Genomic DNA, 25,759 nt, shown 5'->3' with positions numbered 1-25,759 from the left:
CAACAGTATTTCAGCTGAGTGAACACAATGATTTTAATAACTGTCTGCTAATTAGCAGGTTTTTGAGATAAAGACAGTTGAATAGCTTGCATCCTCTGACACCCCAAATTAATAATGCTCCAGTAGCAAGTAATAAAATGGTAGAGATTGGCATTATTACATTCTGGTGCAGTAAAAAATAGATTAAAATGAATTTGGCTTGTTTATCTACACAGCCTAGACCATTTCAAAATGTTGAAGATCCCTGCCTTGGCTCTAATATATGATGCCCTAGAGACATCTACATAAAGCTAGAAAACTACTCCTAAAGCTAGATTCAACCATTTCTAGATTACAAATTTATGAATAAAATTAATTAACAAACTATTAATTAAATTCTAAAAGCTTCATCTGACCATAATATTCCTTGTTTGCAGTCCAAACAGTATCTGGTAATTGCAGAATGACGGAGCAATGTGGATATCTTTTTATTACAGTTCATTACATAAGATTACAAGGAAGAATTTGTCTTTGAATCATAATGAAAACCTAATTGACACCACTATGCTAAAATATTTCCAATGATTAAATTTCAGTCTGTCTCTTAATCAGTTTTATATTACAGATTTTAACAAGATAATGCTGTGAACATAATTTCATTGCACTATAAAACCTTTGGCTGGATCTCATAAGTAATTAAAACTCCAACCATCTCTGAAATCTGACACAAATGCAATTCCAATTTTAATATTCTTTAAGATTATACAGTTTCATGTTTCTTTTATTTTTCTCTAGTACCTTTAATCTAATGTAAGCTTTTCCCTTCCCCCAATAGTCTAAAATTTGTACTTGCAAGATAATTTCAGGAGGGATAAATGTCAGACACCAGAATCATGCTCCAGGACGTAAGTTAAGCTTCAGCAACAACATTGGTAATACTACACAATGCAGTTACTTTCCTACACAATATGCACCATGATTCCCAAAGACTGCTCTCTAGGATCTTCCACTCTACCCAGAGCTGCTCTCAGCTGAGGCCGAATGTGCGAGCGCTCACTCAGACGCAGAGCAGTCTTCATGGAGGCTGGGGCCTCTTCCAATAAGGTTTTTCGACCATGAGCTCACATGTATTTCAGAGGCCTTTCTCAACACCGTATTTCATAAAATGACAGATGCTCTCTTGTGGAGATAGCAGGATGCATGGCGTGGCTACAGGGCTGCCCATCCTTCATGCAGACACAACTGGTTGCTAGAAGTTTTAAAGTGCCAATAGCACACTTTGAACTAAAATACCTGGATGGAAGGATACAGAGTCACCCTCTCAGAAAACGCCATGCAGCTGTGATTCAGCCTGCCCAATGATAAGCAACCACTACTTCACTTTTGGCTGAACCCCTTCTGACGTTTACGAAGATCCCACTGCTTGAACTAGGAGTAACTCATCAAATCACTGAACCAGTTGTCATTTCAAGGGTCCAGCTGGCTTGTATGCTAGAGGGACAGTCAAGAGAAGTGCAAAATTCAGGCTCCCGTTGAACAGCTAATTGCTGAAACAAGGAAGCAAGAAATTAAGAATCAGTTGGGGACAGGGGGTTAAAAAAAAAGTTACCTGCGCTACATTGCATGGTTCACTAAAATTTAATGCCCTACGTTAAAACCCATCATAACTGTAGATAAGATCATTAAAACCACACAGACAATATTTTGATCCAGACTTCAAACAATGTAACTCTGGATCCACCGTCTTGGCACAGGCTTCTTTCTTACTATGAGGTATAAGGAAGATAAACTACAAACCAATGGAGTATATTTTGCTCGTTACTTAGTTAAAATCTGCCATTTGCCAGAGCGTTCTGAAGATTTCTCTCTCAAATAGCTGTTTCAACAGAGTATGTGAAAAATGGTTAAAAAACCCTTCTATTTGTGCCAAGAAGAAAACATCAGAAGAATACAAAGATGCTACAGAGGAAAAGTTGCTATTGTACATGACTTCTGGATTCCATGATAGGGATAATTTACTCAACACAATTATCCTGTGTGTGTTAAAATACATTTATAGACTAATCAGACCAAACACAAGCCAAGCTTATAGCACTCACTGCAAGGCAGCACGTATTTATATGGAGTTAAGGTTTGGAATATGTATGTTTTATGTTATGCATAGACATATTTTTTTCAGTGATACACATACATATATACACACACACACATATAAAATGGATCTTATAATAATTTCTAGAACCAAGCAAAACAGATGCAGGGAATGGAAATTTAAAATGTATTTACAAGCAATCTATGCATATGAAAATAAACAGTTATGGCCTCATGAATTTTCCACTTGCTGCAGAATAGTCCAGTTCCTGTCCGAATGTCAAAGAACATACTCTGCACGGAATGGCATAATGACAATTTTCTGTGTCTAAGGGACATCAAAAAGTATGGAGAAATGCATGTACGTTTGCAATAAATTAGGGTAGCATACTAACTGTTTCCCCTCCTAAGTATGAACTCCGTGATAGTTTTGACTACTAACTTGTCAAGAGTAGGAGGAGTAAACCAGTGAAATACAGACACCCATGTACAAAAAAAAGGTTTACTTTTTTCTTTAGAAATATTTACACACAGTTTTGCTTTATGTACAGACATAAATGTAAGTTTAAAACTCAAGTTTAAACATCGGGATTTCAAGAACACAAATTTACTGACTTCCAAATTAGCTTTAAATTACCTGGCACACCTTTCCCTGGAATGCTCAGAAAGCATTTTACAATAAGCTGTGCTGGTATCAGCTACCCACTTCCAAAAGCAGCCCCATTTGCCCTGCAATCTTCCCCCTTCTTGCATGTAGAAGCTGTTTTGCCTTGAATTACACTACTGCTTGTCTAACCCTTCAGTGACCAGGTCAGGGAGTACACTAGTGAAATCCTGGTTTAAGAAAGCTGCTTTCAAAAGCTATGTAAACAGCACAATAATTCAAGTTTAGCTACTCATACCAGAGTGGGACTAGATGAGCACCAGAAGACTGACACAAAAGGGGCAGAAATTTGTCACCAGGGCCCAGTGAGAGAGTAAGACCACTTCTTTGCTCAGCAGCTAACCACAAGACCATCTTAACTGTGTTATGAAAGCACACACTCAGAGATCATAGAAGAAAAGACAACAGTCTCTCCTGCATACAACACATCATAACAAAATTTCACATTGCATACCATGTCTTATACCCCACGCCTTTGGCAAACAGCAGACATCCTGAAAAGCAGCTCTGCTTGCTATTGCCAGATCTTGATTTCTCCAGCCCAATCACATGTTGCAAGGAGCGATGGCAAGACTGGGTGAAATGTTGCACTCACACAAGCTTCTTTATGTGCAGACAAAGTGCGAATAATCCTAGCAGTGTGATAGTTGTAGAAAAACACTTTGCCATCTGAACTTCCTGTCACCAAAAGTGTTCCATCTGGTGAAAATTCACAGCCCACTGCAAATCCTTCCACCTGTGAAAATCATTAACAGCGTAACTCCTAATGCTGATGAGAAAAGTTCATTGTGATATACTGAAAATGAATATGGTACACACAAAAAAAGTATCTTTAAATAAATATACACTAAGGACTTCTCCAGGTGTTTATTAAGATACAGCTATACTGTAAACTTACTTAATCAAGCTATTAAGTATTCATAAACTCTTCTAATAGCTATTTTCTTCAGAGTGTATATGATTCAAAATAGACTAGCACACTAGAAAGCAAATGAAGCCAATTAATATCTATCACTGATTTATTAATCAAACACTATTAGCAGACACATTAAAAAGCACAGGTACTTTGCTATCTATCTTCCTTCTAGACTTGCATACTAAGTTCCTGGTGAAGAAAGATACCTTATGTCCTTCATATCTTTTCTTTTTGTTGATTCGGTAAGGTTGCTGGGCGGAAAACAAAGCCATGTAGTTCCCATTCGTCTGAGCAACAAACACAGACTCTTTTGGGTGCACAGTCAGACTCGGGCAAGTGTAACGCTCCTGAAAATAATATTAATGAAAATTTTGTTGTATGAAACAAAACATTTGTTCAAAATAATCAGGTTATCTTTTGACATATTTGAAAGACCATAAAAGGCAAGGTATACATAAGTCACAGAATGTTAGGGCTTGGAAGGGACCTCTGTGGGTCATCTAGTCCAACCCTCCTGCCAAAGGGGGTCACCTACAGCAGGCTGCAGAGAACTATGTCCAGGCAGGTCTCGAATATCTCCAGAGAAGGAGAATCCACAACCTCCCTGGGCAGCCTGTTCCAGTGCTCCGTCACCCTCAGAGGGAAGAAGTTCTTCCTCATGTTCAGATGGAACTTCCTCTGCTTCAGTTTGTGCCCATTGCCCCTTGTCCTGTCACTGGGCACCACTGAAAAGAGCTTGGCCCCATCCTCCTGACACCCACCCTTCAGATATTTATAGGCATTTATAAGGTCCCCTCTCAGCCTTCTCTTCTTCAGGCTGAACAAGCCCAGCTCCCTCAGCCTTTCCTCATAGGAGAGATTCTCCAGTCCCCTCACCATGCTCGTAGCCCTGCGCTGGACTCTCTCCAGTAGCTCCTCATCTTTCTTGAACTGGGGAGCCCAGAAGTGGACACAATAGTCCATCATGTCTTCCGGGAATAAGTCATCTCCATAGTATACTTTATATTTACAGCATATATATACACATTATATTTACAGTATACATATTTAACTCATTAAAATCCACTGAAAGTCTTACACCAAGACAAATATCAAATCAAATCTCTATCTCAATTTCCTAGATACTGACCAAAATCCCATCTCCCTCTGAACCATCAATCATTGATTGACTGCATGAGGGATCGCTTAAGTGATCTGAACGTCCACAAATGCACGGCCCCGATGGAATGCACCCATGAGTGCTGAAGGAGCTGGCAGATGTCATTGCTGAGCCACTCTCCATCATCTCTGAGAGGTCCTGGAGGACAGGAGAGGTGCCCGAGGACTGGAGAAAGGCCAATGTCACTCCAATCTTCAAAAAGGGCAAGAAGGAGGACCCAGGGAACTACAGGCCGGTCAGCCTGACCTCCATCCTGGGAAAGGTGATGGAGCAGCTTATCCTGGAGGTCATCAACAAGCAAGTGGAGGAAAAGACGGTTATCAGGAGTAGTCAGCATGGATTCACCAAGGGAAAATCATGCCTGACCAATCTGATAGCTTTCTACGATGGCATGATTGGCTGGGTAGATGAAGGGAGAGCCGTGGATGTTGTCTACCTAGACTTCAGAAAGGCTTTCGACACGGTCTCCCATAACATCCTCCTAGGGAAGCTCAGGAAGCGTGGGCTGGATGAGTGGTCGCTGAGGTGGACTGAGAACTGGCTGAATGGCAGAACTCAGAGGGTTGTCATCAGTGGCGCTGAGTCTAGTTGGAAGCTGGTAACTCCCCAGGGGTGTGTACAGGGGTGTCCCCCAGGGGTCAGTACTGGGCCTAGTCTTGTTTAACTTCTTCATCAATGACCTGGATGAAGAGTTAGAATGTACCCTCAGCAAGTTTGCTGATGACACCAAACTGGGAGGAGTGGTAGATACACCAGAAGGCTCTGCTGCCATTCAGCGTGACCTGGATAGGCTGGAAAGTTGGGCAGAGAGGAACCTGATGAGGTTCAACAAGGGCAAGTGCAGGGTCCTGCACCTGGGGAGGAACAACCCCATGCATCAGTACAGACTTGGTGGCGGACCTGCTGGAGAGCAGCTCTGTGGAGAGGGACCTGGGTGTCCTGGTGGATGACAGGTTGACCATGAGCCAGCAGTGTGCCCTGGCTGCCAAGAAAGCTGATGAGATCCCGGGGTGCATTAAGAAGAGTGTGGCCAGCAGGTCGAGGGAGGTTCTCCTTCCCCTCTACACCGCCCTAGTGAGGCCTCATCTGGAGTACTCTGTCCATTTCTGGGCTCTCCACTTCAAGAAAGATGAGGAGCTGCTGGAGAGAGTCCAGCGGAGGGCTACAAGGATGGTGAGGGGACTGGAGCACTTCTCCTATGAGGAGAGGCTGAGGGAGCTGGGCTTGTTCAGCCTGGAGAAGAGAAGGCTGCGAGGGGACCTAATATATGCTTACAAATATCTCAAGGGTGGGTGTCAGGAGGATGGGGCCAAACTCTTTTCAGTGGTGCCCAGCGACAGGACAAGGGGCAATGGGCACAAACTGAGGCACAGGAAGTTCCGTCTGAACATGAGGAAGAACTTCTTCCCTCTGAGGGTGACGGAGCACTGGAACAGGCTGCCCAGGGAGGTTGTGGAGTCTCATTCTCTGGAGATATTCAAGACCCGCCTGGACAAGGTCCTGTGCAGCCTGCTGTAGGTGACCCTGCTTCAGCACGGGGGTTGGACGAGTTGACCCACAGAGTTCCCTTCCAACCCCTGCCATTCTGTGAACCATAATTATACTGCAGAACAACTGCAGAAAGGTAACTCCAACCTGATGGTACTCAGTCAACCTCTTCCTGCCCAAAGAAAACCGAAACCAAAGTCTGAATGTCAAAGTGAATCCTCTTTTCCTATATCCCCTCCTCCATAACCATACTATGCCTTCCATGCTACTTTGTACTGTTCTAAAATCCTCCATCCTCTCAGTTCTGTCCCCACTGAGAGGAACAGAAATCACCCTATTTAAACAGAAACCTTTCCCCACCCTACTCATGTTAAAAAAAAAAAAAAAACGAAAAAAAAAAACCCGATCATTATTACTCTACTATGTCAGAAGTTACTTATGACATTGATTTGCCACGTAGACCGTACCTGGCTGTAAATTCAGAAATATCTGCAAAAATTAACAACACTTACATTTAACTAGGGTTCCTATTTAAAACCAAATTAAGATTACTTTCAAAATTTGGCATGGTGACAGCCTCAGAAATCAACTGTTTTCACAAGGCTTCCACCAGTTTCAAAGGTCTTCTAGTTTCAGCCTAGCCCAAGACACAGTGCTGGATTTCAATGCCAGGAACACAAACTGAGAGTGCTTTGGCTGTAAGATGTGTCTGCACGTGAAGGACACCAGGCTGACAGTGACCACTGGACACCATGGGATACAAAGGAGAGTGGGAAGAACATCAGAGTGGTTTTGTTGTGTGGTTTGGAAGTGATGAACCAGGAAGAAAGTTCTGCATATGGTAAGGTATTGGGCACAGAAACTAGAACAGGGTCAGGCAGTGTGTCTGGTGACGAGTGTGCTCCAAGGAAGAGCAATGCACCCTTCTGGGGAGAAACTGCGTCTAACAGTAAGGGATCAGAAAACGCAATGCAATCTGCAGGAGCACTGTGCTGTTATGCTGGGCATACTGTAGTCATGGGTAATTTTAGAGCTCTTAACTATTCATTTGTTAATGTAGACAAGCAATAGATCAAGACCTGTTGGGATCTAATCTATCTGGAGAGCTCAGGGATTCTCTCCCACCTTGAAGGGTTCAAAGGTGAAATTCAGAAAAGCAAAGCAGCGTTTCCAAAATCACCACCAAGTTTTGTTTATTCCCAGTGAAGAAAAGGGGGAAAACAGCCCATTTCAGAGATGCTGTTGTCATGAGAAGGCAGCCTGGGAGGGGTTGTTTGGTTGTTTGTTTGGCGAGGATCTTTTTTTTTTTCTTCCCCCCAATTGCCTATCCAAGATGTTGACAGACCAAATATACATGAAGCAATCCCACTAAATCATCAGCTACATATCCTTGTCAGTAGAGAACTGTTCATTTCAGCCAAACAGCATCTATACACAATCCAATCACATTATATTACCTAGGATATTAGACTTGGGTTTTCAAAAAAAGACCTAGGGAGTTGGAATTATCTATTAACTTCCTTGGTAATCTCCTTTGAAGTTGTCAGTCTTTCTAGACAATTTAGTCCATTAAATATTTTGTCTGGATAGATTAGCAAGAGAAAAACTGCACCTGCACTGATAAAAGTAAATTTTGCCTCTGTGATTATGCTGTACTAGATATCTATATTCATATATTAGGTCGCTATTACTATGCGCATATTAAACTCAATTTGTCAATAGCCCTCACTGCAGCTGATGAAAAATGTATGAAAAACATACATGTGGGAAAAGAAATATGGCACTAGAGCAACTACCACCATGCACAAGCTAGAAACATGGCAAGCTAGAATGGCACTGCAGTGGCCTTGCCTGAATACAGCTTAGATGTCAGTGAATGAGCACTGAAATGTAAGTATTTTTAACACAAGGAGACCTAGCAGTCTTCAAGGTAATTTTTAAAGAATTAGTAAGTGTCTTTAAAATACAAAAATAAAGTAAGTCCTCAACTTACATTAAGAGCATTTATACATCATACAATGATACAGACAATCCAAAGGTTTTTTTTAAACAACATTGACAAGCATGAAATACTAAATCATGACCCAAACAATACTCGCTGTTGATCTTACATGAAAAATCTGATTGGAGATTTTCGCAGCACTTTGGAAGTCCCATGCAATAATGGTACGATCAGCTGAGTCCCGGCTTACTGCATCTGTGCTTGTAAGAAATTCTCGTCCTTCAGGGAGAAAGAGTATATCCAATGTCTGTTGTACTGCAGCTTTGTATACTCTTAACACCTAGTGGACGAAAAAGTTTGTTATTCGTTGACAGATCAGAAGAACATGATAACCTACGTTTTCTCTCTTTCTATTAATAACTAACTCCAACAAATTATACTTTATTTTAAAATGTGAAAAGGTAACAAATTTTTAAGAAGTACTAGTGTATTGGATAGCTTGTTAATGTATGTAAAATGTCCATACACAGGAAAACTAAATGAGATAAAGGAAAGCATCAGTTTGTACAATTTATATATTATATTTATATATACATAAGATACTGTTACAAATTCCCAAGGAATTAGAGTTAGATCCAAAAAGGGCATTAGATAACACAATGTTGTGGAGCTGGGTCTACACCAACTCCCTTCTATTTTATGAACTGAGAGCACACTGAGGATCAATCTGAGGGTCTTTTCTTCCTCCTTCCAGGAAACTTCGGAAGTGTAAGTTTTTGGTCTTTCTCATCTCAAAATCTTCAGCTAGTTATAGAGCCAGGGAAAGGAAAGTAATTAGGTTAGTGGGGATTTGGGACTGACAGGTATGAAAAGCACACGGCAGGAAGTGAATATTCTTGTTGATCATTCCAGACATAATTATAAATCACTGTTTATGACTGGGGATGAATAAACTTGATGATTTGAGGCTCTCCCACTCCCACGCTGCTGTGTGTCATTGCTTAACTGGCAAGCGGTGAGACCCCAGTGTCAAGACCGTACAGCAAGGGAGCAAAGCTTGCATGGTCAGCCAGAAACTGTGTATGAGGTCAATGTGGACATGCTCAGCACAAGGGTGCCCCTTTCACTCTGCAGAAGATACCTTGACCCCATTAAGGACTCGGGTTTGACACCCTCTCCCAAAAAAAGAAGCCCAAGCAGAGTTTGCTCTTCTGGAGTGCTGCCATAGAGGGAGGGATGGAGGTGACAGGAGCACTGCTGTTAAACCATTCAGTGCTTTAAGGACTCAGCCAGGATCCTGCCTTTGTCTGTGGGGATTTAATCCCACACTTCCCACCGCATCTGCCTACAGACTGTCCTGGCAAGAGGCAGTCTCTGCTGCTTCTGCTGAATCACAGAATCACTCTGCTGAAAACACAGGGCAGCAAGGAAAGAAACAGTCACCAGTACTTCAAAGCACATCTGGGCTCCAGAGTAAATAATGTGTCTCATAAACAAGTTTCCATCATGTAATTCATGCATATGAACACTCTCTAAAGAAGTTTGTGATATAAAAGGAAATACCCAAGTTCCAAGTCTTCCTCCCAAATCAAAACCACCAGAGTTCCTAAATCTAGATCCTCTTTCAGGACTTATACCAAAGTGGGTTGGATTCATGCAGAAATGGGTCTTCAGCCACAGGATTCTGAATATTTTAACAGCCTCTGAGTTGGACCTTAAAAAGTAAGAGAGATTTTGAACTACTCCAAGGAATACATGAATAATTTGAATGTCCTTCCTTTCCACACCTTTCTTCATGAAATTCTGCATGTATGTTGTCTACTTTGAATTTTGCAAATCAATACCTTTGCTTTCTTTTTATCTGATTTGCCCCCAGGGAAGAGAAACTTCAAGGCAAGTGGCCAGATCAAAGCAATCCATCTCTCTGAATATGGTGATCCTTCAAACCAGGACACTGGAAGACTCCTCGTTATTAATATCTAAATCTCTCTCTCCAAGATAGCTAAAACATAGCAGCCTGCACTTCCAACAGGGTGTTCAGAAGTTAGTCCTCCTTGTAACTGCAGTAGAAATACCAACTCAGCAGAGAGACTGCTTGAAGTATTACGCTGAAACAGTTCCCATCTTTGTGAGGCATTTCAGTGCCTATCTTATACCCCTGATGTAGCATGTGACTACTGAGTTCAGGGCCCAGAGCTTTTACAGATATTGTAAGCACAGACTTTTTTTTTTAAACAATTTTCCTGGATTATACCTGCTTTATACTTTAACCAATAAAAGAAAGATCATTTCAAATATCTAACACAATATTAGAATGTCTTGATTCCTTGCCTCAAGCTCAAAATTCTATGACTGTTTGGAAATGTTCAGAACAAGCAGATCCTGCTTTAGGGTAGAGATACAGTAGATGATCTCCTGAGGTCCCTTCCAGCTCCGCTTCCTGTGATCTCAGCATGCAGAAGGACAGCAGCAGCAGCTGCTCCAAGTGCTTTTCACAGGCTCTGCGAAATGTACAGTTCAGAAATGCGATGGTTGCATTCAGTGAAAAACCTCGGTCATGCAAGCACCCTACACATCCTGGAACAAAATCAACAAGATGTAAACCTGCAGACTCCAAAAAACGCCAGGCTTTTCAGCAATCTGCCTGCATTTTCAAGATAGTGAATATACAAATTTGTTACTTGCTCTAGTCAGATTTTTCTGCCTAGGAATCTGCATAATATACAAAGCAATTAAACTTTGTAAAGCCAAAAGTGATATCTGCATATTTATAGCCTCTGCTTTGTCTATGGAGAAATCACCATGCATAGCTATTTCTTCACAGAGTTATAAAAGGAAGCACATAGTTCATTAGGAAAGTAGAAAATCAAGCTATTTTGTAGGGGACAAAAAAAAAAAAAACACCACCAAAACCAGCCCTAAAAAAAACCCCACCATGCATACCCAATTTATAATAGCTGCCTGGAACGAGAAATGCAAAACTATACAGAAACCTGACAGCTGTAGGGACTGCAGGAGAACTGAAATAAAGTTAAATTGAGAGAAGGGGACACAAAAGGCTCTACCACCCCGACAGACTGCAGGAGCCAGCTACTTAGCAGCAGGCACCTTCATAGAAGTGACAAGTCCCAGCCGGACAGTCGGGAAGATCAGAGCGTGGAGAAGCATAAACGTGTAGAAACAGGGACAGAGAAGAAGAAACAAAGGCCATTTGCTGTCAGAAAATGAAGTAGAACGATATAGAGCAATAAAAGATAATAAATTCCCAAATGGTGATTCAAGGTACTGATTCTGTAATATTTTCTTATCTTAAAGATGAAAAAGGCCTCCGCTTCTAAAACACCCTTGTGAAATGTATGTAGGTACATATCCGCACATACACTGTGTCCAGCATTATTAATGGGTTAGGATTTAGGTTTAGGACTTGTTTTTAGCACATTTTTGGAGCAACAGACACCTCTGTAAGGAAAAAGAAGGGACAGTGAAGCTGGTAATGTGAAGATATTTTTAAATTTTGCTGAAATCCTATTGGGCTCTTACATTAAGTGCCACTATCAATTCAAACATTTTCACTGCTTCATTAAATATATTTGCTTGTCTGTAATTTAATAGGATATCTAACCAAATTACCTGTGTATCTTAGCTCTGCAACAGGAAACTGCATAAAAATTAGTACAAAAGACCATCTTTTCACATATGTTCGATACATATCTCAGAAAAACTATGCTGTTTGATCTTCAAACCACATAGTAAGAACTGACTCAGAGAACAATAAATTAACACTTTGAATAACAGCTGGGAACTTGATATACATAGTATTTAAATTCCCCCATAAAGATAGCTTTCAAAAATAACTAATTGCAACATCCCTGCTCAGAAAAGTACTCATAATTAAACCTGCTTTGTTCTACCTTAGACAATTAATTCATGACATGCCTGAGGAACTTGCTCGGGGAAAGCACCAGTTTCCCTACCCTACTGGCCTTAGTTTGTTAATAACAGCTTTTGCTCTTTTTTTGTTTGCAGATTTATCACTCATAAGCACTGGAAAACCACAGTCCACTTCTTCAATCTAAGCATTTTCTGGACATAAAAGAAATCATTTCAAAGGAAGGCATAATAGTTTCTGGCATCAACATAATCCAGCATAATAACAAAGCTTCTTCACTAAGGCAAGAGTTCATGGCTGCAGGCATTCAACAAGAAAGGTAATTTAAGCAAATTAAATCAGTTTCAGACAGGTTCTTATGGTTCTGGTGATTTGAAACGCATGCTGTGACGCTGAATTCAAGGTATGCATTTCAGATGGATGTTCTATAATACCTCTCTGCATAAAGCACATGCAATGCCTGGTAGTTTGTTTGTCAAGAAAGCTCAAAGCCTCCACACAAGCAATCCAGAAGCTGCTGCTTGCCCCAGCTCTGTGCTGGTCACCTGTAACCTATGTGCACTTTACTTTCTTAAAATCCCCTCAAGCTTTATGTAAGTGAGAAGAAAGAAACGTGCCTTTACAGTTGTTGTCCTGAGCATCAGGAGATGTGGTCTCAAAACAAATCTAATAGGACTACAAGCAGTCGGGATGGTCATGGAAAAAACCCTTGCTCAGTCAGTGCCATGGTTTCCAACTTGCAAAACGGCCAATTTTTTTCTTCCACTTCTTGTCCTACCTTTTTTGATTCAGTGCTTTAGCATGAAACTGCTTCTTCCTACTGGCATGCTGGGTAATTAATGCAATGGAGGACTGATCTCAGTTTCCTCTGTGAAACAGCACTACACCTATACTAGTAATAAATTTCAACTTGAAAGAAAGCTTATTTTGCACAAAACAAAAGCATTTTTATCTACTGCACTGCAAGCCATTTGGGCTGATCTATTCCATCGGGTAAGGTGTTGAGGCAGACTACTACTATCTGCTTTTTAGCTCCATGTCCACAACAAAACCACAATCACATGACAAATTCAACTGATGTCTCTGATCTCCATCTGAAAGATATGATGGCAGTTTCAATCAAAACACATGACAGTATCATAGACATGAAGGTCAAGTATGCTACAGTTTTATGTTCTTTTTAAGTATTTTAATATGACTGGTGTGTTTCTCGATGTTACTAAAAAAATATATATATATTTTGCTTTTCTATCTAAGTTTTTTTCTGTTTGTAACTGCTCTGTTTTCAGATACAGCTCAAGATTATCAAGGGGTCCTGAGAATAAATAAAAGGAAAGGGTGACTGATTAAAATAAGTGAATCAAGAGCTTAATCTGGTGTTGACTTATAAGACTTTAGATATGAACAATGTACACTGCGTTTTTTTAAAATCACTTCAAGATTGCTTGAGAAGGCAGAGAATCTTGTGATGGAAAGTATCAACCATTTATCAAAAAGAAAAAAAAAATGTTCCCATGGGATTTTCTGTTCAAAATTATCCCCCCATCTCAAACAGGAAAAGAAGTGAAATCTGTATATAGGAAACAAACAATGAACATTGAGATACAGAATGGCTTTTCTACAAGGAGCAATAATCAAGGACTTTTCTGTCCAGAAATGAGACTACCAAGGGGAATTTGAAAGAATTGGAAATAAAGTCCGAGCAGCATGGGGAACATGAATGGTTTCTTCCATTATAAGAATTTAGACTCCAAACTAGCAGAAGGCATCTTCAAAACACAGAGAGAGATGCTTCTTCACACAAGGCATATTTAAGTTGATGAATTCCTTACTACATGATGTTGCGGATGTAAAAAAAAAAAAAAAAAAAACCAACAAAAAAAAAACAACAAACAAACAAAAAACCCCAAAACCCCAAGAACAACCAATTTCACAGCGTGAAAACTCAAACAGAACCACAAAAGACAAAGATGCTATCTGTGGAGCAGGAAGTCCCCAAACAGTAAGTCAGAAAGGCCTGGGTTACCATTGCTGGGAATTGTGATAAACAGGTTTGCTGTGCTTTCATAGTCTTGCTTTTTGAAATGCGTACTGCTCACTGCTGGGGGTGTAAAATCCATCTGTAAATGGGCTGAAACCAGAACCGCTATTCCCCGACAGCTTCTCACTCGAATACTCACGCTCCAGAAGGAGACATGTTTTGTTCCTGGCCCATTTCAGTCTCTCCAGGAGAGACTGCATGCACAGACAGGTCTACAATTCTTATCTGCGATACCACCACATGAGGTTTCCAAACAAACACAGCAGGACTGCTCACGTATGTGTTACAGCCATATAAAATGTGCCTTCACGCTCAGAAAGGACCCCTGAATGTTAACATTTAAAAACAAATGCCATTACGCAAGTACAAATGTACCCTCACTGTATTTCTTTGAATTTTTTGTCCACAGATTAAGGATTTCTCTGACAGTGTTGGAAGAATAACTTTAGTTTTCCACAGCACTGGATAAATCATCTTATTTTAATTACATTGTTCTTCCTAATACCACCAGTACATGACAATGTATTGGCTGTTTCTATAGAAACCAGAAGTGCAAGTAGCTCCACCAATTTCTACAGCCTTTTTTCATATTTATATGCTATCCAGAGACAAATTCATTAGGTCTCCTAAATACATGCTACTTAAAATGACTGCATCTCATCTGAAAGAAATTGCAATAGAATGTTTCCAAGGAAACAAATGCACTGCGCTTGCACTCTAAATTTATTAATTTTTTTAACTGTGCTTCAATGACTTCAGCTTCTTTCTTTATAAATTCAAGTATGGAGAAATAGCTCAACAACATAAAAAGCATCTCTCCTTTTTTCTTTTTAAGCATAAAGCTATAGATGATAGTTGAAATTTTGTAGCTAAACAATGTTCAATCCAGAGCGATAAATCAAGATGGGGAAAAAAAACCCAACCCTATTGTTACTCTGCCTTGGCCTCTGGTAATAATACAAATTCTGCAGTGCATTTCTAGACCAATTTTAAAACCTCAAAATAACCGCATCTACCATTTTTATAGTTAGTTTGTGCTATAGCTTACAAGACCTCAATTTCAAAAATGGGAATTTTGTGAAAATCTTCAAATCTAGGTTTTCCTTAAATTTTTCTGTCACTCCAACAGACTGACTTTGTATTCATCTTTTCTGAAATCTTCCTTATGTCCTGACAGAATTCTGTTACTACGCCCAAAAGACTGGGCCTTTGAATTCATTTGTCCTCAGCCCATTTCTAAGAAGTCATCGCTATTTTTCCTGCATGATATTATTTTCTTTTATTATTATTATTGATTGTGCTAGCACACTACTTCCTGTTACAAAAATTTTTCAAAAATAAAATATTAAATGCTGTCTCCATTTGAAGCCATTCCTGAAGCACTCCACTAAATTCCTCCCAGTTAGTTTCCTTTTTTGAGATCTCCTCTTTAGTTAGTTTTCTCTTTCTGAAATACTTAGATTACTCCCTGCCTTCTCCGGCTTCTCTAATTGCTCTGTCAAAGCCCAATAAAGAAATCACAGAGTGACATCAAGTAAGCGTCACACATTCTACCTTTGCTTAACTCTTACAACTAATTTTTAACACTATTAGTTCATGTATTCCTAGTTCCACGTAATCTTTCCTTCCGAGCCTGTATTGTGGCCGTGTCTGGTCATACTACCAGGTCTCCACTGCTTGATGCCCTTCCTCTAACATACGCAATGGACTGGCATTTAAGAAGGCTAAAAAATTAATGTACTGCTTGAAGATCAAAGCCACAGCCCTATCACCTTCCACTTATCCCCTCTCCAGATTACTGTTACTATCAATACAGGCTGGTGGATGAAGGGCTTCAGATATGCCCTTCTGAGAAGGACTTGGGGGTACTGGTGGATGAAAAGCTGGACATGAGCCACCAATGTGCTCTTGCAGCCTAAAAGGCCAACCATATCCTGGGCTGCACCAAGAGAAGTGTGGCCAGCAGGTCAAGGGAGGTGATTCTGCCCCTCTACTCTGGTGAGACCCCAGCTGGAGTCCTGCGTCCAGCTCTGGAGCCCTCAGCACAAGAAGGACATGGAGCTGTTGGAGGGGGTCCAGAGGAGGGCCACAAAGATGATTCGAGGGCTGGAGCACCTCTCCTATGAAAAAAGGCTGCGAGTTGGGGCTGTTCAGCCTGGAGAAGAGAAGGCTGCGGAGAGACCTTCTAACAGCCTTCCAGTACCTGAAGGGGGCCTGTAGGAAAGCTGGGGAAAATATTTTCAGCAGGGCTTGTTGCGATAGGACAAGGAGTAACGGCTTTAAACTAAGGGAGTGTAGGTCTAGACTAGATATAAGGACGACATTTTTTACCATGAGGGTGGTGAAACACAGGAACAGATTGCCCAGAGAGGTGGTGGAGGCCCCATCCATGGAAACATTTGAGGCCAGGCTGGACGGGGCTCTGAGCAACCTGATCGAGTTGAAGATGCCCCTGCTCATTGCAGGGGGCTTGGGCTAGGTGACCTCTAAAGGTCCCTTTCATCCCAAAGCATTCTATGATTCTGTGGTTCTACTGCATGGTGTCGGGACTCGCTGTTCTGACAGCTACGGTAGATAGATCTTGCCAAAGCTCCAGTGGGCCTCTGTGGTTTATGAGACAGAACACATGAACATCAACAGACAAGAGATCAAAACCAGAGTACATCCAATAGCTGAATAAATTATTCCTCTAGTTTTAACAGGGTCCAAAAAATTGTTAGTGATCTCCCTACCTTTAGAATTCCTTGCATTTCTGTATGTGCATGATAAAGAACCAGTTCCTGAATGCTTGCAAAATGTTACGAGTTTCAACAATCCAAGCTGAATGTAAATACAAAGTAAAATATGCAAAACTCAAAAACAATTATATGGATACATTTAGAAAATGTAAACTAATACATTCAGATGCAAGTTCTTGAGTGCTGTATCTCCTTTCAGGACAAGGAACTTTAGATCCTTTATAAGTATTATCAGTACACGACAGTTACAGTTGTAGTCTTGCTCTGCTATTACAACTGTGGAAGCTTGGAAACCCAAATTAAAAAGCAAAAAAAAAAAAAAAATAGCTGTAGTCATATCTTGTGAACACAAAGCACTTATTGCTGAACTAAAGGATACAAGTCTCAATACTTTTTTCTCTTTGATATTTCAAGGAAGACTAAAATATCAGGAAGAATAAATGGTTGGAACATATATTGTCTTCTGTCTGAAAAGCTAATGTAGATCAGCCAAAATGGAGAGTGACTGTGTAATTCACCAGGCTTGTGCTGAAACATCTTATGAAATTCTTCCACAGCTCAGAGAAAGGAAATACTTCTAAAATACATAACTACTTTAAGGTCTCAGTGTTATTACACAATTCTTTTTACAGGGCATTTTACAGAGGTTTTCTAGGTTCAGCTCGGAGTTCCAAAGATCCCACGGGGGCTGTTCAATAAGATGCTCTCTCCTCGGTCAACACTGCAGAGATTTTTTTTTTTTTTTTTAACATAGCAGCTCACTTCCAAGTTTTCTGGTCTTTTCATAAAGCCTCTATAAACATTCTCCAAATGTTTCATAAATTTAATCAATCTGTTATACAGCAATGTAAGATCTCCAGAATAATCTCTTTGCCAGAGAGACAAAACCGGGTTTAACACAAAGAAATACCACTATAATAAATCTCTACATGCTATTCAACTGCCTCTTTTATTCTTTTTTTTTTTTAGGCTTTGATTACCTGTCTGCAATTTTGAGATGGCTGTATACTTTACATTTTACTGAGCAGTTAACAAGCTGTTCCACCATTCATTTCTCTGAAGTATATTCCTTAGCTTTCTCTTGAAGATTTTAACTCTCATATTGTTCTTTCATGCTTTATCTTGCTTAATACTCAATGCTACATTTGAAATCATTTTGCCTATTTGCTCAACAGAACAGGGATAGCAATAAATGTCTTTCAACATTCCTGCTTTTTTTTTTATATCTGCCTTTCTCATTAATAGCCTACTGTACATCTCTCAATGTTTTAGTAGCTGAAAGGCTACATCAAATCTATCTTCCTATATTTTCCTTGGAACTTGAAAATCCAATATTTATATCACTTTCAGTATACGAATAAATACCAGTAATTCATGCTTATGAATTTAAGCTCCTGTTAAAAATTAGTTGCCCATCAAAATCAAAGCAAGATTTCAGAAGTACTAATTTGGAAAAATACCACTATCGGCTATTCTATGTCATTTTCCAGCAGCAGAAAGCACCAGCGTGGCACACTGGCATAAAGCAGACCATTTCAACCACTGCATATGTATATGTAATTGAACAATACTTTTGTTATTAGTCATTCACTCGCTCTCTGTGATGCTTAATGCTTTGCTCTGAATTTCCACCAAAAATTCCCTCATTTCCTGATACACAATTAACATTTTGCCTCCCACAGTTAAATTTAAGATGTGGAAGTAGATAGCCTGTTAAACACAGGTGTATTTCCTCAAGAATGACCTCCAAAATTGAATTACCAGCAAGTGCTGAAATTGAGTTTTCAATGTGCAACAAGATTCAAGCTCCTGATTTAGGGTGCTCACTCTATCCACAAAGTATGCCGCAAAGCCTGAAAAGGCTATCAGGAGTGTGATGATGGGAACAAAAAGAATCATTCGTTCACCCACACATCGTTCCAAGCTGAATGACAGGTTAACACACTTAAAAGAACAGGCAAAACAGGAAAATCTTGTAATGAACTAGGATGAAAGCACTTCAAAGATATTAAGGTTGTTTGCATCAAAACTGAAACAAAGTGGCAAGAGGTCTCAGACATCTATTTCAGTTAAGAGCAAATGGCACTTGTTACAACAGAATAAACTTCAAAATATTAGTCGGGACACTTTATCCAATCTTGAATATGGCCATAACTGTGTAAGATGCAAAAGACAGAAAGCATGCTGGTTTTATCTTGTTAATAAAGATAACAATATAAGCTGAAAGCAGGAATACCCAAAGAGTCCATTGCAATCCCATGAACTAGGGAGAAGCAGACATGAGATACAGATGATACTGCTGATTCATGCCTAATCAACATACTGTTCTAAGCCTGGGAGTTTGAAATGTAACCATGTTATTTGGCAGTAATGATGCACAGGTGATACTCGCCATTCTGCAAGCAGCCATAAGCAATCAGATTAGAACTTGATATTTTTCCCCTTTTCTCCATTCAGCTATGACTTTCCACATTCACTCAGTACACACACACAGTTCTTCAAATTTTAAAACCAATACAAATGTAGGTGTCTAACAGTCTGCATCCATCACTGAGCTTACAGCTACCTCGGATGGGTAAAAACGGAAAAAAAAAAAAAAATTAAAGGATAACAGAAACTCTCTCCCCCTTTTGGAAATGTTTCAGAGTAAGAGAGTAAATCAAACTGCTGCTTTAGATGGTCACAATACATAAAAAATTACAGTTTTCAAATGAGCAAACAAGTCAAACAAATGATTGTTATCTGTGTTGCCAGGCTAAACCCATGCCTTCCACTTTCTAAGATGAGTAGACACTGTTTGTTACTACAATTAATATCTCTCACGTGCTACTTAAACAGCTAGTTTTCCCACTGATGAAATTCTACATGGATATAATCATTTCCTAGTGAACAAAGCAGTTAACAGCTTCTAAAAACTTCCAGAGAGAACACAGCACAGGATCTGTACAAAACAAACCAGCTGGGTTTTTTGTTTTACCAAGACCAAAACCCTTCCTGTTTTACCTGTCAGTACACACATTCATTCACTTATTTGTTCTCTCAGAAAGAGAATTATTTCTTTATAATATGGTGGGATGTTTCCCTTATCTCTTCATTAGCATCAGCTTACGGAAACAGAGTTACAGACCTTCTTTCTAAGCACTGGAGTGTCCTGCAGGTAGAGACAACCACTGTGTGCATTCCTTGCGAGCAACAGCTCTTCACAGCAGGTTCCAAGGCTGGAGCTTCAGCATTGCAAAAATGAGTGTACTGTCAGTCACTGAAATGGAAATGCATTATTCTGCTAGTCTCATTTTTGCTGTATACAGCATCCCGGCCACAGAATGCTCTGCTTTTTGAGAAATCACCTCATGAGATGGGATCACAGGATGTCACAGCATCCAATGTTGTGACATATTGCCCACAACAGCAATACTCTCAGTCAAACAGGAAAAAATCGATAATGTAACAATCAATCTACTTCAGCGACAGCATTAAAAGTGGACAGGGAACAGCCCATGGAAAGACAAACACCCCATTATACCCATTTGAAAAAGCACCACACCCGTATCAGTAAGAAAGGAGGCAAAAAACACAGAGTTGGCCAGTAGCATAAAGACACAATAAAATACTGTTTGAGTCTCATAAAGATAATACACTCCCTAATTAGTAGAAAACATGAGGGTGGTTTTAGACTGAATGTATAGTCAAATCAATAAAATGTTAAGTATTCATGTTCCTCATCTACACAGATATAAATGATTTTCACAGTGTCTGTCCTCTGGAAATGAATCATAGAAGTTGTCATCTAAAGCGTTCACTACTGGCTCTGCACATGGTCACACATGCAGCTTAAATGTCATCCCCTGCAATCTACGCAAAGGTGATCACAAGCGTAACTACTGTTTCCTATAACTGTGTAGTGGTAAAGTACTGAAAACTGCAGTTTTCTTCTGCAGTTTTGCCAGACGTGTAGTTTACACAGAGTTACTACATCAGATCATCCAAGCCAGGCTACCATTAGTCAGAACTACAGAAGATACGAATGGGCAGGCTATTAAAGTCTACAGCTTACCAGTATGAGCTTGCTCCTTTGCCTTCTTAAAATGCCTTTTACAAATGCCAGCACCTCACTAACTGCACATTGCCCATTTTCATCTTCTACTGCAACCTCCATCTCAACACATTTGTCTGCTCCTCACTGTAGTAATGCCTCATGTAAACTATATTCTACACCTCTTTACTTACCTTCTCCCTGTTCCAGCAATACTGCTCACTGGTGAAGGAGACGTGTTTCCTCTCTACTGCTGCTTTTCAGGAACAGTTTCACCAAGAAGACTTTCCAAGATATTCAACTATCCCTTGTCAACCAGCAAATTCCAGTCTTGCAGCATGCAGATGCATATATTTCTGTAGGAGGCATCTTCTGTGGAACAGCAAGCTGAAGTGGCTGGCAATATTTGGCAATCTCAGCCAGGCATGCAACTGCTGCTTTCCAGCCTCTGTCCAGGCTAAGAAGCACGTGCTGTCCCATACGTGCTCCCGTCCACAAGGAACTGTTTTGTGAACCTGTGTTTACACAGGCCTGAACTGCAATCAGGTTTACCAGACATGTCAATTGACAATTTGGCTGTGGTTGAGCTGAGGCACCAGAATTTAAAACCTAAAAGGAGGGAGCTGCTTTCAGAGATGAACAGATTTAGTGTCTTCATTGTTTGGAATAAAATACTGCTTGATTCCTCATCTGGTACCAAGGGACTGTGTGAGGGATCGCTTAAGTGATCTGAACGTCCACAAATCCATGGGCCCCGATGGAATGCACCCACGAGTGCTGAGGGAGATGGCGGATGTCATTGCTGAGCCACTCTCCATCATCTTTGAGAGGTCCTGGAGGACAGGAGAGGTGCCCGAGGACTGGAGAAAGGCCAATGTCACTCCAATCTTCAAAAAGGGCAAGAAGGAGGACCCAGGGAACTACAGGCTGGTCAGCCTCACCTCCATCCTGGGAAAGGTGATGGAGCAGCTTATCCCGGAGGTCATCAACAAGCAAGTGAAGGAAAAGAAGGTTATCAGGAGTAGTCAACATGGATTCACCAAGGGAAAATCATGCCTGACCAATCTGATAGCTTTCTACGATGGCATGATTGGCTGGGTAGATGAGGGGAGAGCCATGGATGTTGTCTACCTAGACTTCAGCAAGGCTTTCGACACGGTCTCCCATAACATCCTCCTAGGGAAGCTCAGGAAGTGTGGGCTGGATGAGTGGTCGCTGAGGTGTACTGAGAACTGGCTGAATGGCAGAACTCAGAGGGTTGTCATCAGCGGCGCTGAGTCTAGTTGAAGGTTTGTAACTAGTGGTGTCCCCCAGGGGTCAGTACTGGGCCCAGTCTTGTTTAACTTCTTCATCAACGACCTGGATGAAGAGTTAGAATGTACCCTCAGCAAGTTTGCTGATGACACCAAACTGGGAGGAGAGGTAGATACACCAGAAGGCTGTGCTGCCATTCAGCGAGACCTGGACCGGCTGGAGGGCTGGGCAGAGAGGAACCTGATGAAATTCAACAAGGGCAAGTGCAGGGTCCTGCACCTGGGGAGGAACAACCTCATGCATCAGTACAGGCTTGGGGCAGATCTGCTGGAGAGCAGCTCTGTGGAGAGGGACGTGGGTGTCCTGGTGGACGACAGGTTGACCATGAGCCAGCAGTGTGCCCTGGCTGCCAAGAAAGCTAATGGGATCCCAGGGTGCATCAAGAAGAGTGTGGTCAGCAGGTCGAGGGAGGTTCTCCTTCCCCTCTACTCTGCGCTAGTGAGGCCTCATCTGCAGTACTCTGTCCGGTTCTGGGCTCCCCACTTCAAGAAAGATGAGGAGCTGCTGGAGAGAGTCCAGCAGAGGGCTACGAGGATGGTGAGGGGACTAGAGCATTTCTCCTACGAGGAGAAGCTGAGGGAGCTGGGCTTGTTCAGCCTGAAGAAGAGAAGGCTGCGAGGGGATCTAATAAATGTTTATAAATATCTCAAGGATGGGTGTCAGGAGGATGGGGCCAAACTCTTTTCAGTGGTGCCCAGCGACAGGACAAGGGGTAACGGGCACAAACTGAAGCAGAGGAAGTTCTGTCTGAACATGAGGAAGAACTTCTTCCCTCTGAGGGTGATGGAGCACTGGAACAGGCTGCCCAGGGAGGTTGTGGAGTCTCCTTCTCTGGAGATATTCAAGACCCGCCTGGACAAGGTCCTGTGCAGCCTGCTGTAGGTGACCCTGCTTCAGCAGGAGGGTTGGACTAGATGACCCACAGAGGTCCCTTCCAACCCCTACCATTCTGTGATTCTGCAGAAAGCACTCCTGAAACTCTGACATTTCACAAGGGGGAGAAAGGACCAAGAACAACATACTTCAAACCATTTGTTTTTGTGACACCAAAACACTGTTCAAAGATAAAACCAAAATATCAGAGATTGGCAGAGATACTGACAAAAGGAGTGCATCACACTCAGGAGATAACAGAACCAACTTACCCAGGACAGGCACTAACTTTTGTTATTTAGCACTTTAACTCTACTTGTGTTAATGCCAGTTTTGCATAGTCCTCAGGTCCTTTCATCACAATCTCTGGCATCTGAATTGCTGAACCCTCCCTCCCCCTCCCCCTTATTCAAGCAAACCCTTGAACTGTAAATATCTGTTGTAAACGAATCTTCTGTTTCCTTGAAACTATAGTGCCTTCTCCACTATCAATATTTGAGACTGTCTCCCACCATCTATGAAAGATTTCTAACCATATTCCTCCACACCTGCATCCAACCTTCCAGACAGGCACATTTCTGCAACGTGTCGCTTTGGTTGTTGGTTACGGTAAAACAGAATCAGTTATCATTTTCCATCTGTAGAGACTGGGCACCTCAGACATACGCAAGCTGGGGGTATTGCCATTTTTGGCATGAAGATGTTCATCAACCACAGTTGATTTCAAATGTAGAGAAAAATCATCTTTAGAGGATTCTCAGAGAGAATCACTCAAAGACATACATAGGCATGAAATCCATCACAAAGAAACTACAGTGGGTGAAAGAAAGAAAGAAAGGCTCTGGCTTTGTACACAACTAGACTATCATTTGACTTTGCGTATAACTACAGTATCATTTACAGGAAAGCTTATTGCACCAAGTCAGAAAATCTCAGAAAGAATGTTTTGTCACCTACATCTGCCACCTTCTCCTTGACTAGGATCAAGTATCTCAAATTTGACACTACAGTCAACAATCTTTAAGCCTTAAAAAGACGACACCCATTTAGTTCCTGAAGTACTTTTTAAAGGAATTTCAGCCTACCGTGACATACAATGGCTTCTCTATGTTAAAAAGCACAGCTAAGTGTTCAGTTACAGACTGCACCTCCTCCTCACAATTAAGGTCTACTGTTATGAGAATCTCAAGAAAGAACAACTGTATTCCCTAGTTCATTTGCATGCTGTGAAACCACTGACCACTGTTAGGAGAGAGGACTTCTACTAGTCTCTCTTCTACAGCCCCTGCCAGAAAAAAAAAAAAATAATGTCTTTGTTCTACAGTAAATTTACAGACCAACCTCTCACCATCTGGAATGAGCACCCTTTGAACTGGTACTATTTCCTATTTGTGTCATATACATTTTCACATCCTGTAAGTTGTCCGTGCGAAAGACGGTATACCAAAACCACGTACTGATAACCCCAGAATACTGTTTACCAGTGAAAAGCGGGGGAAGGGATGGAAGAGTTACTATAGAAAATCTTGTAACTTCTTAAAAAGTTACATAGATATTCTTCATCATAAGTATTTACAATTTTTGCAATCTAAAATTAGAATCATCTTCCTTCAGAGAACTGTGCTTTGAGTATCTCTTCACCTCCTTATCAAGGAAAACTAACCTTCATACAAGCACGATGGACGGAATAAATCCCATCAGGCTTTTTACAACGGTTTTCGTGCTGACACTGTAACTCTGCAACTCACAGTAAATTTATTTCCAGAGTAGCCTCAGACTTGGCAGTCTCGAGACGTACTTACTAGTGTTTTTCTTCTAAGAACTTATTCGTGTGAGAGAAGCCTGTGGTATAGATCCTACACAATTATTTTCTCAAACATCAGTGACAAATCCAAAGGAACAATTGCAGCACAGGAATTAGATTGTTAATTGCACAATAATACTGTGATTCCTTAAGAGAGCGACTCCCATGAACTATTTCAGAGCTCTCCTGTTAGAGCCCTCATACCTGAAATGCATCTGCCTACATGTCTTACCTATTATTCTTAGTATACCAAAGTCAGACACAGAGTTCGGATAAGCAATCTTATTTTTTTCAGATCCCTTCTGTCACCCTCAAGAGCAAACAGATGGCTAACTACGATGAGTAGGATCTACCCACACAGAAATTCAAAGGAAAACAAAGAACTACTCACTTTACTGTCACTGGTGCTCTTTGAGCTGTTCTATGTATGAGGATGTCGGCTTACCTTATGCTTCCACTGGCAGAGCACAGCTCTGCTCTTACCTGAGCTCTGAAGGGCAGCTGGGAGCATGCCGTTCTGCACAGTTCAGGACAAAGTAAAGGCAGCAGCTACACATGATGCCCTGTGCCCTTTCATGAACGTAAAAATTACTCCAGGCTTCTACACAAAAGGTACAGGCACACCCATCCTGACCCACACGTAATGGCTTGAAGAGCAAGTTAGCTGTACTGCTTCCTAGAACACAACTGCGTTTTTCACAATCCTGAAGAAAGGTATTTGCTTTATTTAATTCAACTATATGTTACTCATATTTACATAAATGAAAAAAAAACAACTTATTTTTTGCATACAGTGTTCCTCTTTGTGCTTCAAAAACATTAGAGGTA

General features: G+C 41.0%; 1 protein-coding gene across 7 annotated transcripts in view; it reads right to left on the bottom strand.

The window, feature by feature from the left end:
- WDR25 (WD repeat domain 25) overlaps positions 1-25,759 on the bottom strand; it is a 92,657-nt gene that overhangs the window by 18,528 nt on the left and 48,370 nt on the right. For 5 of the 7 annotated variants that reach the window (XR_012764561.1, XR_012764560.1, XR_012764559.1 and 2 more), the window contains 3 exons: positions 8,409-8,579; positions 3,857-3,997; positions 3,189-3,470 (listed from right to left, as the gene is read on the bottom strand). Coding sequence is in view for 1 of the 7 variants with exons in the window: in XM_075426508.1 (XP_075282623.1) it covers positions 3,249-3,470; positions 3,857-3,997; positions 8,409-8,579 (534 nt within the window). In the remaining 6 variants the exon portion in view is untranslated. Of the gene's footprint in view, positions 1-1,122; positions 1,527-2,581; positions 3,471-3,856; positions 3,998-8,408; positions 8,580-25,759 lie in introns of those variants that run through there. The other 2 variants (XR_012764564.1, XM_075426508.1) reach the window with 2 other exon arrangements.

This window comes from Opisthocomus hoazin, chromosome 7 (genome assembly GCF_030867145.1).
Source record: "Opisthocomus hoazin isolate bOpiHoa1 chromosome 7, bOpiHoa1.hap1, whole genome shotgun sequence".
Lineage (NCBI taxonomy): Eukaryota > Metazoa > Chordata > Aves > Opisthocomiformes > Opisthocomidae > Opisthocomus > Opisthocomus hoazin.
Note: the sequence above shows the minus strand (reverse complement) of the source record. Positions and strands in the feature narration are given on the sequence as shown.